This window comes from Myotis myotis, unplaced genomic scaffold, assembly GCF_014108235.1.
Source record: "Myotis myotis isolate mMyoMyo1 unplaced genomic scaffold, mMyoMyo1.p scaffold_m19_p_1, whole genome shotgun sequence".
Taxonomy (NCBI): domain Eukaryota; kingdom Metazoa; phylum Chordata; class Mammalia; order Chiroptera; family Vespertilionidae; genus Myotis; species Myotis myotis.
The window spans coordinates 219,737,452-219,756,702 of record NW_023416313.1 but is presented as its reverse complement, the minus strand read 5'-3'; the positions used below and the strand labels follow the sequence as shown (position 1 = coordinate 219,756,702).

General features: G+C 59.9%; 1 protein-coding gene across 5 annotated transcripts in view; it reads right to left on the bottom strand.

Moving 5' to 3' along the window:
* Positions 1 to 17,572, bottom strand: part of BEGAIN (brain enriched guanylate kinase associated) — a 37,840-nt gene extending 20,268 nt beyond the window's left edge. For 2 of the 5 annotated variants that reach the window (XM_036316916.1, XM_036316927.1), the window contains exon 1: positions 17,526 to 17,569. In XM_036316916.1, coding sequence (XP_036172809.1) covers positions 17,526 to 17,567 — 42 coding nt within the window. In that variant the 5' untranslated portion in view covers positions 17,568 to 17,569. Of the gene's footprint in view, positions 1 to 17,525 lie in introns of all 5 variants that reach the window. The other 3 variants (XM_036316890.1, XM_036316897.1, XM_036316945.1) reach the window with 2 other exon arrangements.
* Between the last annotated feature and the right edge of the window lie 1,679 nt (positions 17,573 to 19,251).

Here is a 19,251-nt window from a genome sequence, read left to right as displayed (position 1 = left end):
CGGGGGCTTCACCCCGTCTTTCCGCGCCATGACTGGCGTTAAAGGGGGACGGGGTCTGAACCCAGGGACCGCGCGACACACCTGGGAAGACTGATTACTGCCCATCCCAGCCCCTTGCGCCGCGTCCGCCGGGAGCGCGCTTCGCTCTGGTCCGGGCCCCACGCCGCCTCCCCCACCGCCCCGCCGAGTGAGGGCGCAGCCCGGCTGTCAGCGCCGAGCTGGGAAGCTGGGCCCCGGGGCCTCGGCCAGGATCGGCTACCAAACCCCCGGGTGCCCGGGCAGGCCTTCCCGGGGCGCGCCCGGCCTCAGTTTCCTCACCCGCAAGCTGTAGTGGAGAGTAAGGGGAAGTGGACAAAGCTCTCTGCTGCCAGCGAGCGCCGCGGGCTGCGAAGGGGCTGGGGTGGGGGGAGCAATTTCAGAAAAACCGGACCCACGAGGGGCCCCTGACTGGCAGCCAGGCGCAATCGCCCACACTCTGAAAGTTTCTGAGATGGAGAGCCTGGGCCCTCTCCGCGTGCGCTCCCAGCACACGGTGTTGGCTGCTCAGCCCACCCTTCCCCAGCCTCCCTGGACCCCCCAGGCCCACCTTTCCCACGTCCACATCACCGTGCTCAGCTCACTAGCTCCCAGCATACAGCAGGCGCGCAATAAACACGGAAAATGCATGTCTGGATCCCCCAACACCGTGGCGTATCTTTGCCTGCCGCTTCCCTTCAGGTTGAGTTCCCGGAAGGAGTCCTGTCCCTTCTCCAGGGCCCCCCCACAGCGCCCAGCGGGCCTGGCCTCCCCCTGGCCAGCACGCAGGGTGGGAGGAGCCGACGGTTCCAGAGTCAGCCCCAAGCAGGTTCAGGCCCAAACCAAGTTCAAGGGCTCCTTCAGCCACCCCAGGGACGGATCCTCACTCACTCATTAGCCCTGGGCTAAGTTCTTGGGGTTGGGAGCAGGCAGCAAAGGAGGTGAGCCCCGTCTGCAGAGACTAATGGCTGAGAAATGAGTGCCCAGGCAGCAGAATGGCAAAAATAATAATAAGCCCCCCCCCCCTGGCAGTTCACAGCACTGTCCTGTGGGGCACAGGGCGGCGGTCAGTCCCTTCGGGGGAAGAGGAAAGCAAACGGGGAGAGGAGCCAGCTGGGCCTGGACCCTCAGAGGCCTTTCCCATCCGGAGGCTCAGGACATCCTTCGTGTCTCCAGTTGCCTCAATCATTCTCAGTGAATGACCTGCCAGGGAGTTTGTCTAAAATTAATAAGAATGTATTAAAATTTAATTTAAAAAATCTAGCATCAATTATTTATATTGAGTATTTCAGCTCTTCTAAAAGGCCTGTCTGGGAATTTCCCCCCAAGAAGGGCCTCCAGGAGAGGCTGTGAGTTGCCCCAGTGGCAAGGGGCTGGGGGTGGGCAGGGGAGGAGATAAGAAAGGGAAGGGGTCCCACCTTGGTACCTTGGCAGCCCCTCCCTTCACTCTGCTATCTCAGAAGCTTGACTCTGATGCTGACTTCTCAAATTCTGCCCAAACCCAGGGCCTGTGGAGTAATCACTGCCCTCACTCTTAAAAGCCACCTCCTCCAGGCAGCCCCCCCAGGAGACTCAGTGGAGTTGTTGGGTTAAAGCCCCCACACCACATGTGCACTCCCTGGGGCAGGGCCTATCTTTCCCCACGCGTCCAGGGCTAGCTCAGCACCTCACCCAGGGGGTTGGGGAGTGTACTAAAGCTCTGGATGTGTGAGTGCTGATGAGCAGTGTGGTTGCATGTGTGTGGGGGGGTGGGGGGTGGGGGGAGCTTTCTGGGGAGGTGCTGTGCCTTTGGCAATGGTCTTGGTGTTGGGGCCAAAGCCCCACATTCAGGTCTTAACTCTGCAGTTCATAACCAAAAGATCTGGGGATGTTCCTGAGATGCCCATTGTATGGATGAGAAACCAAGGCCAGACCATGGGATGCCTGGCTCAAGGGCCCCTGAGGCTAGCTGAGGGCTGCCTGTGGGCTGAGCAGAGAAGACTGGGGCCCTGCCTGGGTCTCAAGCCACTATAGGAGAAGGGCAGGCGAGGGTGGGGACCATGAGTACAAGGGGCCTGTGGGATGCCCAGGGTCTTCAGGGTGAGATGATGGGGCAGGAAATACCTTAGGCCCCTTGTGCCCACTCCAGGACCCCAGGAAAGTGGGATCCAATGCTCTCCTGGCTCAGGTGGAGCACAGGCGGGCATGTTGGGTGCTCCCAGGGGACAGTCCATCCGGCTTTGGGTGCTGTCCCTCCAGTCCACCCCATAGTCATAGCCTGATGCCTATTCCTGCAACACACCTGTGACCTCATCACTGTCTGCCCTAAACTCACCCAGTGCCCCCTCCGGGTGGCCCAGCCCCTCTGGGTGGCCCAGCCCCTCTGGGTGGTCCGAACCAGTGATCACCTTGGTTTCCCAACATCATCCAAGTCCTGCTATCTCCTCCCTCATTGTCTTTGCCCATGCTGGTCCCCTCCTCCCAAGGCCTGCCCCTCCCACACCCTGAGATCTACTCTCAGCACTTCCCTCCAGCAACCTGCTTCCTTCCTTATTCCCTGCATGACTCGGAGCTTCAGGAGGGCCACCTGGGTCAGAAACAGGCCCGTCCATCCTCAGTCCACCGGTGCCGCTCCCAGCGCAGCCTTTGACCCAGTTACAGAACTCAATCCTGTTTCATCCTCACTGAGACCTTTTGAGGTGGGTCTTATGATCCCCATTTTACAGATGCAAAAACAGAACCTCCACGAGGCAAACCCCTGCAGCTTTCATGCAGGAGCGTGATTTGGGGCCAGGGGCTCTTGTCCCTCCTCCCGAGGGTACCTGGGCACTGTGACTGATGCACACAGTAGGCACTCCCCAGAGGCGACGCAGTGTGGCAACTCCGTGCCATCAGTCAGGCCTCAGGGAGGGGTTGGTGAATCCGAACTCAGCCCTTCACTTGGCGCACACTGGCCACCTCGCTGGTCCCAAGCTCACCCAGCTCAATCCTGCCCCAGGGCCTTTGCATGGTTGGGCCTTCCTTCTCTGACCACTCATCTGAAGTAGCCCTACCCCCACCAAATGACTTCTCACCACACCCCATCTCTGGTCATTTGCCTGTCCTCACCCTGATCCCACCCCAGCACTATAGAGGACCCCCAACAGCAGGGTCCCGCTGTTTAGGCCATTCTGTCTGTCCCCAGGACCTGGCCCAGAGGCCTCCAATGGCAGGTGGGGGGTGATGGCTGAATGAACACATTGCTCTTAATCCCCAGCCAGAGGCATCTGGCTGTGGAGCAGTCCTACTCTCATAGCCCTGTCTGTCACACACATCGTTCCCAACTCAGCCCCTGCTCCCCTCTGACCCGGTGCTCCCCAAACTCGCGAGGCACCCCACCTGGTGGTACCCAGAGCCCTGCCCGGGAACCCCCTCTGTGGATGTGGGGTCTACCGGACCATCTCCTATGCAGCTGTGTGGCCTCAGGTAAGGCTCTCAGCCTCTCTGAGCTCAATCCCTCGCCTAGGAGGATGGCACATTTTCAAAGGGCATTGCGAGTGACAAGGTGGGCATGTCTGTAAGGGATTGTCTCAGGAACAGGGCTTTCAAGGACTGAGGTTGCCCTGAGAGCCAGCCCTTTTCATTTAACCACCTGGGATGGACACACAACATCCTAAGATGCTCACACAACTCCGTGCCTTCCCCATTCATTCAGCAAACATTCACGGTGCGCCCGCTGCCAGGGGATTTAGCAGGGAACGAACTAGAGGACGTTCTCTGCTTTCACGGTGCCGACATTCTGCAGGGGGAGACAGATTACAGGAGACACCAGTGAAGCGTCCCTCTGCCCCAGGTGTCTGCTGGGAGAATCTGTGGAGAACGAGGGGAGGGTGGGGGCCGTGTGCCGCTATCCACAGGTTAGTCAGGATGACATGTGAGCAAAGCCTGGGGAGCTGCTGGGAGGGGCAGGCCCTGGGGGTGGGGTGCCTCATGAGTTTGGGGAGTACCTGGTCACCAGTGGGGAGCAGGGGTTGAGTGGGGGGCTTCAAGGGACCTTGGCTTCCATCTTGAGTGGATCGGAAGTCCCCGCAAGGCCGAACAGGGGCATACGCATCACGCTGCTGAGTGGAGGACACACCGAGGGGCAGGCGCGGGGCCTGCCTCAGGAGTCCAGCTGGGGGTGCCTGCAGATCCAAACGCATGGGAACCAGGGCGGGGCGGGGGGAGATACCCTACAGACTAAGGTGGGTGCAGAAGAGTCATCCACGTGACCATGAATGCTTGGACCCGAGCAGCTGGAAGGGGGTGAGAGCAGAGAGGCTCAGGTCCAGAGGTGCCTATTGCATGTCCGGCAGGGACAGCGACCAGGGTGGGTGCAGGGGTTTGCGTTCAGAGGAGGGTCCAGGATGCATCTGGGAGTGGTCAGCAGAAAGCCGCCACGCTGGAGGAGCCCGCCACGGGAGGGAGCGCCGATGCGGAGGGAGAACCAGAGGCTCCGGAGGTCAAGGTTCAGGGAGGGGGCAGAGCGGCCACGGAGACCAGGGAGCCGGCAGGGAGGCAGGAGGAAAGCAGGCGCTTCCAGGGGGAGGGAGGGACCCTCGGTGCCACAGACTGCCATGGGGGAGAGGCCGGCCGCGGGTCCCAGAGCATCACCCGCAGGGCTAGCGTGGCTGGACACACAGTGGGTCCCCCCCCACCACCTCAGCGGCAAGACCAGGGTGAGCTGCGGGGCTCTCTGCAGGTGGCCAGCGGGAGGGGGCGAGCACCTGCCCAGTGTCATCCAGCCAGTTGGGGACCTGAACCCAGGCCCTGGTCTGAGGGGTGCCCCTGTGCCACTCCCTGCCCGTGGCTCTCCGTGGCCTCTGCAGGTTCCAGCTGTGTGTGGCTGCAGACGGGCTAGTTCAGCGGCTGCAAACTGGCCCCCGGAGCTAAATCTGGCTCACCAGCATGTTGTGTTTGGCCTGAAAGAGGGTTTTAACTTTTTTTGAAAAATATTGGAGCCAACATTTAAAAATTGGGAGAGTTTACACTTTCAAAGCCGTATTTTTGGCTTCTACTGAGATTTTGGAAGATCTGGCAACTTCTGCCCACATTCCCATGTGGAAGCAGTTGGGGAGCGAGGAGCAGCTACCTACCAGAGATGGGAGAGGCACCATCCGACACCTAAGCTTGTCCTGCAGAGGGGAGACTGAGGCCCGGAGGACCGCGTGACTTGTCAAGGTCATTCAGTGGAGAGCCCCTCAGACAGGATCCAACCGTAGCTCCGGGCACTGCCAGGCTTGGCACTGGGGTCTTGTCACAAATCCCACCCCAGCTGCTTCAGAGCCCCAGCCTGCCTCTCCTTCCATGACCCTGGCCCAATCCTTCCCACTCTCTTCTTCTGACCCTTTTGTTTACAGGAAATGGCTCGCTTGAGCCATTCACACTATAGTATGAATGAGCCTTGGGTCCAGGTCTGTGGACAGGGAGAGCTGGAGTCCCGGAGACCTTCTACAGTGGCTTCTCATTTGCTGGACAATTAAAGGGGGGGGGGACCAGGGTCACCCATGGCCACTCAGCCACACGGGCAGAGACAGGACGGAAGTCCAGGGCCCTCCTCTGGTTCATAGCTTTCGGGTTGATGACTGGACGCCAGGCGTCTGCCCTGCCTCCCCAAAGCTTCACCTGCACCCTGGGAACTATCCTGGGGACACAGGCTGGTGCAGGGCAGGAGGCACACGGGAGAGGGGCCATCATTGTCCCAGTGACTGAAATTCTACTGTGCACCGGGCACCTTCAACCTTTACCAATGACCTCTAACCTCACCCCTACCCATGAGATGTGGCGGGAGAGGTGGCTTGCCCGGGTTCACTGAGCCAGGGCACAGCCCAGCCAGGGCCCTGTGGGCGCAGCTCTCTGCGCCTCAGTCCCTGGTCTGTAAATGGGCCTGGTCCGTCGCTCTCTCTCTCTTGTTTTGAGTATTTGAAATGAGGCTGGAGCTGAGGGAGTCCACAGCAGGTGCCTGCCATGCGATGTGGCCCAGCGGTGGGGGTGGGTTGGGGGTGGGGGTGGGTTTGGGGCTGTTACTCTTTGGGAAGAACACTGCCAGCCCCCCCCCGCCCCCCCGCACAGAGCGCCCCAGGCCCAGCTGTCCCCGTCCCCGGAGTGAGGTCTGCGTGGCCTGCAGAACACAGAGCAGCCGAGGGGTGGGGGTCCCAGATCCCCAGGCCCTTATGCGGGAGGCAGGGGACATGATGCTTATTGGGTTCCTGCCGGACGGTTTCCCTCTGACAAGGCAAAGGGGAAATCACGATCCTCTACTTCCTTTTTACTTCCTGGGAAACTAGGCCCGGAGGGGTGGGGGCGTGTCTAAGGTCACACAGCGCCCAGCAGACCCTGGAGCTGAGAACTCCGGGGGCGCTCTGAGGCTTGGGGGTCAGAACACTAGTAAACTGTCAGCAAGTACCAGCTGTATCTTGTCACGGATCCAGCAAGTATCTCACCCAGGATTTTGTTTTTAAAACAACCTACCCACAGGGAAGACCTTCTGGGAAGGGCCTGGTCGAGATCCCCACCAACCTGGCCCCGTGGCCCCCACCGCAGTCCTGTGCTGGGAGAAGTTGGGAAGGGAGTACGGGGACAGGGGCAACGTCTTGGACAGCCCACGAGGACCCACCCCGGCCTCAGGGGACACGGATGATCTCGGGGATAGGAGGTCAGTGCCGAGGTTGGGGTACCAGCACGTGGGGTGCGGCAGTTCTGACGCCCAGCAGAGCTCCATCCCCAGGACAACGGAGGTCTCGCAGAGTCCTCCCGCCCACCTGTCTGAGGCCCAGTGTGTGTGGCAGGGGGTGCTGAGGTGCTGAGAGACCCCGGTCCAAGCCCAGACTCCCCAGGGCTATTTTCAACCCCATGAAATGGGGACGAGGACCCCCTCGCTGCCTGACAGACGGTGACATCCTGCCTCGGGCGGAGGTGTCTGGTTCAGGCTGGGGGGGGGGGCGGGTTGGGATGATATGAAATCCGGCGGAACCCCCCCGAGGGCTCTGCCAGCGCGCGGTGCTGTTATTGCTATCGCTGCTCGGGCACACTCAGGCCTGCCTGCCCGAAGCCAGAATCTCACCTTAGAGATTCAGATTATCAAAGGGGTGCGGTGCAGGTGCTCCGAGGGAGGGAGCCGGGACCGGGACTGGGGGGAAATGGCACGTGGAGGGGCAGGAAGGGGCCTCAGCGGACTCTGGCCGGCTGCCTGGCTGAGGATGATCTGGGGCTGAGACTCACCCGGCTCGGAGGCTGCCCAGGGGAGGCAGCCAGGCCTTCCTGCTCGCCGCTGCCCACGTGAGTCCCGCTGGTCTCCACCGCCTGGCTGGACCCCAATCTGCCTGCAGCCTCGGCCGTCACCTCTGAGGACGGCTGGGGGCTCAGGGCCAGGGTCCTCTCTGGGTCTGCAGCTCCTGGGAGGGGCTCCTGGGCTAAGCCCGGGCCTCGCTCACCAGGGGAGGGCTCTGGGCTGCGGCCTCGGGGGCCCCGGAAGGCCTCCAAGGTCCCCGGGTCCAGCACCTGCCCTGTGACCTCATCCAGGAACCTAGAAAAAGGCAGCCTGGCCTCCCGGCGGCGGTCCAGGCGGGCGAGGGGGCCGCTGGCAGGCTCGCCGCCAGTGCTTGGGGGCTTGGGGGTACACGGCAGGCTAGGCGATGCCCGTGTCTCCTCTTGGCCAGGCCATGCTGCCCAGCTGGGGCCAGACGTCTGGTCCTCAGGGTTCCCAGCTGGGCTGGGGCTAGGTCTGTGGCTTCGAGGGTCCTCTCTGCATGCTCCCTCCCTGGGGGCTTGGGCCCTGGGCTCCATGAGGGGGCCATGGCTATCCTGTCTGCGGCTGCCGGGGTCAGGGCCCCGGGCCTGGGAGCTGGCCCCCGACAGCATCTTCCTTAGTCAAGCCTCTGCCAGTGCCTCCCTGACCCCACTTCTCTCCTCTCACAGGGCCCTCTCTGGCCAGCCCATCCCTCACTGGGCAGAGTGACTGTCCAGCGCCCGCCTGCCCATCGATCCACAGAGCACGTGGCAGGAGAGCCTCCCGCCCCCTAAATTGATTCTCACTAATCGGGAGCGGGGCTCGGGGCTTAGAAAGTGCTAGAGAGGACAAGGTCGCGTCCTGGGCTCTGCGTCTGCCTGGGGAGGCAGCCTGCACGAATGAGCACCTGCTGTGTACGGGGAGCAGCCCTGCTTTGGGCCTCACACACTCCAGTATCTCCTCATCTCCCCTGCCAGGTGCGGTGCTGGGCGCAGGGACAGGGTGAAGGCAGGGCCTGAAGGAGGGAGGCTGTGGAGGAGGCTGCTGGTGGCCCACTGTTCTCCCATCCTTCCTTAGTAAAGAGGCCTCATTTTTTCTGGAAGGCAAGTCACCTAGCTAAAAAAAAACAAACACTGCATTTCCCAGGCTCCTTTGCAGCCAAAGGGTAGCCAATAAGATATCAACAGAATTTGTGGGGCATGACTTCTGGGAGAACTCTGTAACAGGGATCAGACAGCTTGCCTGTTGCCTTTTTTTGCGCCCACTCCCCAGCCTCCTGCTTCTTATCTGGAACATGGAAGTGATGGTTGGAGCTGTTACAGCTCTATGGCACCACGAGGCAAACTTGTACAGAAGCCATATGTAAACATAGGAGGAGCAGAAAGACAAGGGAACCTGGGCTCCTCATGACCACGGAGTCGGCACACCAGTGCCATCCCCGGCCCCTGCCTCCGGACCCTCATTAACGTGAGAGGAGTAACCCCATCTTGTTTAAGCTACGGTCCTATGCCATCTCCGTTACTAGCCGCTGTGTGCAGTTCCTCAGGGGGAACCCGGGGATAGGTGAGGACCAGCAGCTGATGATGCTGGGGGTAGAGCTAACCCGGGATAGGTGAGGACCAGCAGCTGATGATGGTGAGGGTAGAGCTAACCCGGGATAGGTGAGGACCAGCAGCTGATGATGGTGAGGGAAGAGCTAACCCGGGATAGGTGAGGACCAGCAGCTGATGATGGTGAGGGAAGAGCTAACCCGGGATAGGTGAGGACCAGCAGCTGATGATGCTGGGGGTAGAGCTAACCCGGGGATAGGTGAGGACCAGCAGCTGATGATGGTGAGGGTAGAGCTAACCCGGGATAGGTGAGGACCAGCAGCTGATGATGCTGAGGGTAGAGCTAACCAGGGGATAGGTGAGGACCAGCAGCTGATGATGGTGAGGGTAGAGCTAACCCGGGATGGGTGAGGACCAGCAGCTGATGATGGTGAGGGTAGAGCTAACCCGGGATAGGTGAGGGCCAGCAGCTGATGATGGTGAGGGAAGAGCTAACCCGGGATAGGTGAGGACCAGCAGCTGATGATGGTGAGGGAAGAGCTAACCCGGGATAGGTGAGGACCAGCAGCTGATAATGCTGGGGGTAGAGCTAACCCGGGATAGGTGAGGACCAGCAGCTGATGATGGTGAGGGAAGAGCTAACCCGGGGATAGGTGAGGACCAGCAGCTGACGATGCTGGGGGTAGAGCTAATCCGGGATAGGTGAGGACCAGCAGCTGATGATGCTGGGGGTAGAGCCTTCGGTACATGGGGCCCAGGGAAGAGCTAGATGGGGAGCTGGATGAGGGAGTTAACCCAGAGAAGCGCCAGAGCCAGGCCTGGGCACTTCTTCCTTTGTGTGAAGGGAGATGGCCTGACTCCTGGCATCCCGGGAGCCGGGGTCCAGGCAGGACTCCTTCCTGGGACCCGGCTGCATGAGCCAAAGGAAGGCTTGCTGGGGGGGGGGGGGGGGGGATGGGGGAGGGGCAGCCCCAGACCTGGGCTGGCCAGCTGGTGGCCTCCACCATCCCTGCTTGGAGCATGGCCAAGGCTTTGCTTGGCACTGCCTGCTCATGGCTGTGCCCCTGCCCCTGCCCACCTGGTTGTGCCTAGACATCTTAAGTCAAGTGCTAGGGACCCCCTCTTTGCTGGGCTTAGCTGCACACCTCTCTGGATGACCCACAGCACCCTGACTGAATGTCTGAAAAACTCCACGAATTCAGCTGCTGGAGACAGGACTGGGAGCTGCCTGGACCCCTCCCTCTCCGTCTCCCCTGACCCCACACCTAACTGTCAGGCCCCGGGGATTCAGCTCCTCTTAGATGTTCTCACCTCCCTACATCCCCACCGTCAACCCTGCAGGTTCCAGGTGCCACCAGGTCTCACCTGCAATCACCCCTCCTGGGGCCCCTGACCCTTTGCTGGTTCAGCTCAGTTCATGCCTCACGCCTACCAGTGTGAACTTCTGAAATCTCAGACCAGATGACCAGACAATGTCACACTTTCATATGCTCTGCAAGGCTCGGGCGGCCCAGTGTCTTCTGTCTCTGCTGCTGTGCACCTCCTCCCGAAACTCCCATCACATTCCTGAACGGTGCGGAGCTCTGTCTGCCACAGGGCCTCTGCCAGGGGCACTCGGACTCCCTGTCTCCTTACCCTCCTTCTCATCACCTAATTCTCAGGGCCCCAGGTCAACAGCCTGACCCCTCCCACCCCCCATATTAGATCAGAGACCCCGGCAACAGCCTCTTATAACTCCTGGTCTCATACCACGGCCCCCAGCTGGAGTTAACATGCTTGTGACCATTTGTTTATTATCTGTGTCCACTCTGTCCCAGCTCTCTGCACAGGGCCGAGGGTAGAGCTAACCCGGGATAGGTGAGGACCAGCAGGTGCTCAGTAAGCAGATCTTGAATGTCTGTGTAAGTGAACGTGTCACAGGTCCAGGCTGTCGGCTCCCAAGCTCTCCCCAGCTGGGTGTGGCCCTCCTGGGAGAGATCCCAGGCTTTTGGGAATGCACAGTGTCCCTCCCACCCCTGCACTCCCCTGATGGCCACCCCTTTACACCTGGACAGCCCCCTCTGCAGCAAGAGCCATCCAGCCCCTGCTCCATCACCGTGGGAACAGGACTTGGAGACAGGCAGATCCAAGGTCAAACACCACCCCAGCACCCCAGCAGGACCCTAGGCAAGTCACCTCTCCTCCTCACTGTCATATCCGGACAGAGCAATCCCCAGCCCACAGGCAGTAGTGGAAAATGGTGCAAGACAGCACGTGCTGGGTGCCTTCAGCAAGGAACCTGGCACCCAGTAGGACCTCAGGTCAGGGCTCCTTAGCACAAGGCTCTGATTTGTCTATTCCCTAGCATGTGTGGTCACAGGAGTGTTCTGGGGGCCTCGGCCAGCTGGTCCTCTGAGCCTCTCCCAGAGTTGCCGACTGCATCAGACAAGTTCCCGGCTGCATCAGACAAGTTCCCGTTGTCATAACAACCCACTGGCTCTCAGCCGCCTGGGCCAGAGGCCCTGGAGGATGCTGTCGGCTGCTGCGCTCGCAGTCTGGGCCTGCTCACCTCTTGCAGCCTGGGCTGCCTCTCTTGGCCCAGCAGCCCTGCCTCTTGACTCATCTGTTTCAGCCCCTTCCTGAGCCCTACTGTGTGCCATGATCCGTGCTGGGCGTGTACCCGCATCGTTGCCCGAATCTCCATCCAGCCCTGGGAGGTGGGGCAGCTGTGACCTCTGTTTTGTGCTAAAATGAAGCGGAGTCTCAGGGAGGTCACATGGTTCAGATGCAGCTAACCCAGGATGGGGACCCCATGGTCACGCACTCACACCTCGTTTCCTCCTAGGACTCCCTCAGCCCCTCCATCACTGCCTGTTCTGCCCATCCCCCACTCCCCCACCCCCTTGAGGGGGGGGTGAGCCCTAAGAGAGGACCCTGCTGCCATTGCCTGCTGGGGCTGGACCGGGAAGACCTGGCAGAGATGGCATGCTGGGCATCTGCGAAGACCTCTAAGCCCCACCTCCTTTCATTCTCCTAAACGTAATCCCTAAACTGGGAATTGCTACTGGTTCACAGAGGGGGACGTGGGCCCTAAGGTTACTGCAAGCGGCCAAGGCTGGCCTGATGCAGCAAACACCATGATGGTGCTGGGCGGCCCAGCATGGAGCCTGGCACGTAGTAGGACCTCAGGCCAGGGCTCCTTAGCACAGGGCTCTGAATTGTCCATTCCCTAGCATGTGTGGTCACAGGAGTGTTCTGGGGGCTCAGCCAGGACACTCACTCATTCCTGTGCGGAGCTGTCCATTACTACCCCCTTTTCCAGACAAGTACACTGAGGCCTGGAAATCCTCACATGTGTGCTTTGAACCACGCTGCCTCCTCACTTCTGGAGAGTTCCACGCTGGCCTGAGACCCTTAAGGGGGTCACAGGCATCAGCTATCTCAAGTCCCCACATCCATGCACATCCATCCAGATGTGCTAGGAAGTCCCCCCAGACAAGGAAGTCCCTGCAGGATTCCTGCTGATCGCCTGTCTTTACAAGACACCTCACCTCGGTGTTATCATCCCTCAGCGTGTCTTCCAGCCCTGCCTCCCTGCCACACCATCGGGTACCAGCATCTAGGGAGTAAAGATGTCCCGCTCATCCGACCAGCCAGCCAGCCCTGTAACCATCCATCTGTTGGCATGTACCATTCATGCTTCAGTGCCTCCTTCCATGCCCGAACCTGCCATCCATTGACATACATTCACCCATCTACTCATCCTGTCATTCCTGTACCCATCCATCCATCCACCAGTCATCAATGTATTCACCCATGTATCCATCCCTGTTAGTTATATCGAGTATCCATGCCTCCAGCTGTCTGTCCACAGGTGCATCCACCCATACACATGTGTCCATTCGTGCACTGGCCCACCTCCCATGCCTGAGTCCGTGCATTTAGGAACAAACGAGACCTTTCCTGGATGACACAGTGGTACAGGCGACAGGGCTGCCCCAGAACCCGGGGCTGTTTTTTTTCTATTAAAGATGTGTTTTTTAAAACTGATTTTAGAGAAGGAAGAAAGAGGGAGAGAGAGAAAAACATCAATGATGAAAGAGATTCATTGATCAGCTGCCTCCTGCATGCCCCACATTGGGGACTGAGGCCACAACCCAGGCATGTGCCCTGACCTGTGACCTCCAGGTTCATAGGTCAAGGCTCAACCACAGCCATGCCGGCCAAGCTGACCCTGGGCTGTTTTTGATTCTGCAAAAGGGGTAGCCCATTTGAAATGCTCTGAAGTTGCCAATTCTGGGAGTAACCGAGCTCTCTGATGAGTATCAGGTCAGGCTGAGACCGTGGGGGTGTCCTTCAGACCCCAGCACACCAGGGGCTGACCTGAGGCACCTACTTTGTGGTGGCGGGAGAGGGGGCGCCCTTGCCACTCTCCACACGTGCTGTTCTTGATGACATGGGGAGATGGGGCCATCAGAGATGTGTCCTGGGCGGATGACTGCACAGGTCGGCCGAGGAGAAATGTCATTGAGATGACTAAACTCACTGCCTCCCTGGGAATAGAGAAGGACTGGATGTCCCCTAGGATTTAGAGTAGGGATCAAAGCCCAAAGGCCTCCGAGGCCAGGCAGATCAGTGTGTGAAGCAGACTGGTTAGGTCTGCAGGAGGCTGTGGAGGGATTGCCCCTCTAAAGGGCTGGTGGCAGCCCTACCCGGTTTGGCTCCGTGGATAGAGTGCTGGCCTGCGGACTGAAGGATCCCGGGTTGGATTCCGGTCAAGGGCACATGCCTGGGTTGTGAGCTCAGTCCCAAGTAGGGAGCGTGCAGGAGGCAGCCAATCAATGATTCTCATCATTGATGCTTCTCTCTCTCTCTCCCTTCCTCTCTGAAATCAATTAAAAATATTTTTTAAAAAATAAAGGACTTATAGCCACTCAACCTCACAATGGTTGCCACGTGAGGATGTGAGTCCAGTGCTACCAGGTTTATTTAATTTTTTCTAAAATATTAAATACTGCCCTAACCGATTTGGCTCAGTGGATAGAGCATCGGCCTGTGGACTGAAAGGTCCCAGGTTCGATTTTGGTCAAGGGCATGTACATTGGTTGCGGGCACATCCCCAGTTGGGGGTGTGCAGGAGGCAGCTGATCGATGTTTCTCTCTCATCGATGTTTCTGTCTATCCCTCTCCCTTCCTCTCTGTAAAAAATCAATAAAATATATTTTAAAAAATAAAATATTAAATACTAGCCATTCACTCTTCCTGTATCCACCCATCCACCCATCCATTCCTATACCATCATCTCATTGATATCATTCAAGTCTCCATCCATCCACCCTAGCCCCATGCATTGACTACATCCATTTAGCCTCCATCCATTTCCTCATGTCTCTATCCATCCACCCCTTTATCCATCCGTCTGCTGGCATCTACCCATCCATTTTAGATCTCCTATCCATTCCTCTACCCATCTTGCCATATGCATCAGAAATCCATCCTCCCTTCTGTCAACCCACCCATGTATCCACCGCTGGAATCTTGTTCTGCTTTTCCAGTCAGTCCTCCATCCTTATCCATTCCTCCATCCATCCTCTCATCCATCTCCATTTATCTTGCCACTTATGTCCTCCCATTCGTCTACTCCTCTAGCTTTCCATCCATCCATCCATCCATCCACTGGTCTGTCCTGCTTCATGCCCCCCATCATCGTCCATCCATCCACCACGATCCCCCTCAGTCCACCTCACACTGCTCCTCCACCTGTGTGCCCCATAATCCCCACACATACCACCCATAGCGGGACTGGAACTTTCCATGTCCTTCTTCCCCAGGCCAGGCCCAGCTCCATCCCTGACTTGGTTCAGGGCTTGCTAATGGAGCAAATGACTGCTGTCCCCTGTCCTGGCTCAGAGCTGGGCTCTCGCTGATCCCCACCCCAGGAAACCCTCAGGGGCTGCTGCACTGGCCTCCAGATTCATGACCTGCTGGGGTTGTGGCCACTGCTGGGTCCCCTTCATGGCTGGAGGGCAGGAAAAACCAGGAACACCTACCACACTGGGCAAGGTCAGTGTCTCCCGACAGACTGTGAGCTCTGGAAGGGTAGGGTCTTCCTCAGATTCACCTAAGTGGACCCAGTGAATGGCGCTGAGTGGGGTGCATGGGGAGAATATGCGGGTGAATGCAGAACTCACTCACTCACTCATCCCAGCTCTGGCCAGCTTCTGCCACCACGGCCTGCCATCTGTGCCTGTTCTCAGGCCATGGAAGTCAGTCCTTGGACTGTGAGAGGTGTTGAACCCCAGACACTGAGCCCACAGAGGGGTGGGGCCTTGCTCAAGGTCACACAGGGAATCAGTGGCAGAGGAAGAACTAGAATCCAAGATTGCAGCCTCCCATCCACGCCCCTCTACCAGGCTAGAGACCAGTTCTGGGGCAGGAGGAGCCGGGGAATTCTAGACAACACAAGAAGCCTCGGGATTACTCCTGGTTTTGTCCTGGGGATCTTCACCTGATTCGAGGGGAGAAACCACCTTTCCCTACCTCTTGGCCTTGCCCTTGACCTCCGCACTCCAGCAGGACTGAGCCTCTTCTGGTCCCTGCACTCTTCCCCTCCCCCCAGGCCTTTCCCTCCCATCCACCCATCATTCATTCATCCATTCATTGCTCGATTCCTTCATTCATTCTTCATGTCCTTAAGGGCCTATAGCAGTGGTTCTCAACCTTCCTCATGCCACGACCCTTTAATACAGTTCCTCATGTTGTGGTGACCCCCAACCATAAAATTATTTTCGTCGCTACTTCATAACTGTGATTTTGCTACTGTTATGAATCGTCATGTAAATATCTGATATGCAGGATGCATTTTCATTGTTACAAATTGAACATAATGAAAGCATAGTTATGAACCACAAAAACAATATGTAATTATATATGTGTTTTCCAATGGTTTAGGCGACCCCTGTGAAAGGGTCGTTCGACCCCCAAAGGGGTCGGGACCCACAGGTTGAACACCACTGGCCTATGGGAAGAGAGGAACTACTTCCAAGAGGTGCCATGGAGATGACGTGGGACAATGGTTATACTAGACCTGGCACATAGTAGGTGCTCAATAAATGGCAGCTATTGTGGGCCCGACCCTGGCCCAAGAGGCTTTGAGAGTAGATGGGCTCCTATTCCAGACTGTCTGGCTCACTTCCCCTCCCTGACCTGGAGATGTCCCACTCCCCGCACCAGCCCCTGGGAAGCCCATCCCACCTGGCCCAGACTCCAGGCAACCCTCGGCTTTTCCACTCAGTCTCAGGTGCGCGCAGCTCCAGGTTCTGGTGATCAGAGGAACACAGGGTGCGGGAACCGAAGTGTAATAGCTCAGGGAGGGTCCTCCTCACCGCCCGGCGGACACTCGCCCTGCCGGCGTGCTGAGCAGCCGGGAAGACGCCGCATCTGCCACCCTGCTCGCTTTCCTGTGCCACCCTGATTACAGTGAGAGTCGGGGAAATTAAAGGTTTTCGGGACGCTGCCAGGGCCCGCGCCGCCGCCTCCCGCCCTGCGCAGCACAGATGCCAGGCAGAGCCGCCTCCATCAGCCACTTGCCCCAGCCGGCAGTGCCGCACACCGCAGTTATGGGGGGCTTTCTCCCGCAGCCCTCGCTGGCCCCGGGAGTGGAAAGGGCCTCTGCTGTGTGGGTGGAAGGCAGACTGGGACCCAGGGAAGGGAAAGGGCCTGTCCGTGGCCCCCAGGGATCTAGGGGAGCCATTGGACCGAGAAGGAGCCAGGCCAGTGGAGACCCTGCCTGCCCAGTGGCCCGAGGCCTCGACCCCTGGCCTGCAGGCGGGCCAACCTGGGCCACCCAGGGCTCCACATCGCCAGGTGCTCCTCGTCGCCACTCCACTCGCTCTGGGTGCAGACTCTGCTCCTGTCCTGCTGGCGCAGGAGCCTCCGGGATGCCACCCACACTGCCCCTGAAGGGGTGGGGCCCAGGCAAGGAAGGAAATACCACTAAAACTGCCAGGAGGCGGAACCCCTGGGGCAGACATGCCCACCCAAGTGCCGGGAGGGCGAGTACCCGAGCTGAGCGGCCCTGGGCCAGCCCTCGCCTCCCTGAGCCTCAGTTTCCTCTCTTGTGACGGAGGAGATGGGAGCACCTGCCTGGCAGGTGGTGCATGAGGAGGAGGGTGTGTGGGGCTGGCGCTCCCACTCGCTGCAAAGGCAACATGAACCAGCCCTTGGTCCAGCCCCCTCCGGGCTCCTCAGCCCCCCCGGGGAGCGCGGGCCCCACAGAGCCGGCCGGGCCCGCTCCTCCCAGGGCAGGGCAGGCAGAGGCCTACCTGTCCCCGGGCTACCTGCGCCAGGCAGCGGCGGGCCCTGGATTCCCAGGCCTCATCCTGGCCCCGCTCCCTCCCTCCCGCCGCGGAGACGCGCGGTGGGGGCCGAGGACCCCGCCAATGGGACCCCGGCGCGGAGACGGGCCCCTCCGGGGCAGGACGGCGCGCGGAGGCCCCGTGCGGGCCCCGCCCCTCGCTCCCGGCCTCCCCGCGCGCGGGCCTCTGCTCCCAGGCCGCGGAGCGTGCCCGGCGGGGCCCAGGCGCACCGACACGGGAGGGGGCGCCGCGGGGAGGGCGGGGAGGCGCGGGAGGCTGGCCGGGCGCCCCGGGCCCCGCGCCTGGGTCGCCGTGCGGAGCCCGCCCCGCGGCGTGGGTAGCCCCGCCCCGCCAACGCGCCGGCGCCGTGCCGCGCCCTCCCGGCTCGCAGGTACTCACCGCCCGGCGCAGGCGGCCCGGCCGCCGGCCGCCCGTCCACATGGCCCCGGGGCCGCGGCCGCCGCCGCTCCCGGCCGCCGCCCTCCCTGCCGAGGCCGAGCGCGCCCGCAGCCGGCGCGGCCGGGGCTCCCCTGCCCCGCCCGGCTTCCCGCAGGGAGCGCCCGCCCCCCGCCCCCAGCCCGGCTCCCCGCCAGCCCCGGCCCCGCGCAGCCGCGGCTGATTCCGCGGCTCCCCCCGCAGCAGCGTCCCACCGGGACACCCGTGGGGGGCGCGGGGCCTGACCCAGGCAAGGGGTGCCCAGTAGGCGCTGGAGCCGTGGAATGGCGGCGGGGCAGGGAATGAATGAACCGTGTGAGCATGAATGGCAGAGCGCATGAATGAATGAGTGCAGGCCCGAGGAATGAATGAATGAGGAATGAATGCACGAGGGGACTTTGAGTGAAGGAGTGAATGGGTAAAGCTGGAGGTCCTTAGTCCTGACCTGCCCAACCAATCCATCCACCCATCCATCCATCTGCCAGCCTATCCATCCATGCACCCATCCATCCATCCGCCAACCTATCCATCTATCCATCCATCCATCCCCTCAGCATTTACTGGACACCTCTGCTCCAAGTCCTGGGGATATGGCAGTGAAAGAAGCCAAGTTCCTGCCCTCCCAAAGCTCACATTACGGAGGCAGAAACCTTGGCCCAAAGAGCTTGGCCAGGCCAAACTACCCCTCTCCACGCTTTGCGCTGCCCCACCCCCAGTCGGTGGCTCCCTCCATCACCACAGGTGCCTGATGGGGCTTCCCTCTCTCCCTGACCTAGTGTATCTGGACCAGGGTGGTCAACTGACAGGTGGGTCTTCCTCCCAGAGCAGCTCAGAAAGGAGAGGTGAGGTCGGGAGGGTCACCCCCTTCCTTCCCCAGCAGAGCCCCCAAGGAAGGTGCAGGGTGAAGAGGCAGTGGGCAGAGTGACTCTGGTGGCCCAGGACAGGCTGGAGCCTCCTCAAGAACCAGCCTCAGTGCCTAGGGCATCAGAGCTTGTGGGGGCAACCGGGCCAGCCCGCCAGCCCGGGCAGCACAAGGGCAGCCAGCACAGGAGCCCAGCAGAAAGGACCAGGGACCAGCGAGGATCTGTGCGTTGGAAAGAGGCCACAAGGCACAGACGCTTGACTCCTGTCCTCCCTCCGGCCCCAGTGGCTCATAGTTCGCACGTGTTTGCCTGGCTTCCAAGCCCGTGGCAGGTGAAAGCATGCTGCCGATGCACGCTTTGTATATTTAAATTCTTTTATTGTGGTAAAACATAAAATTGACCATTTGAACCACTTACGTTACAGTTCAGTGATAATAAACACAGTCGTTGCCGTGCAGCCGTCACCACCATCCAGCTTACATTTTGCATGTTGAATCTTTGCAGTTTCTACTCATTCTCATTTAATGAGGGGAGTAGGCTGCTACATTCGGGCACAGGACGGTGCTGGGAAAGGCGCTGATAGCGAGGGAGGTGAGAAAACCGATAAGAAGGAGACAGGAAAAGAGTTAGCAGTGACTGGAGCTCTCTGGTGTCAGGCAAAGTCCTCTCTCTTCTCCCCCTCAGGCCCCACATTGAGTAACACATGGAAAAGGGGTGCAGGGAGGGTTCCCAGTTCCCTGGGGGCCAGGGTAAATATCAGAGGCCACCCTCTGCCTCCAGGTGCATGGGGCCACCTACCTTTAGGACACGTGGGAGATGGCAGCTCA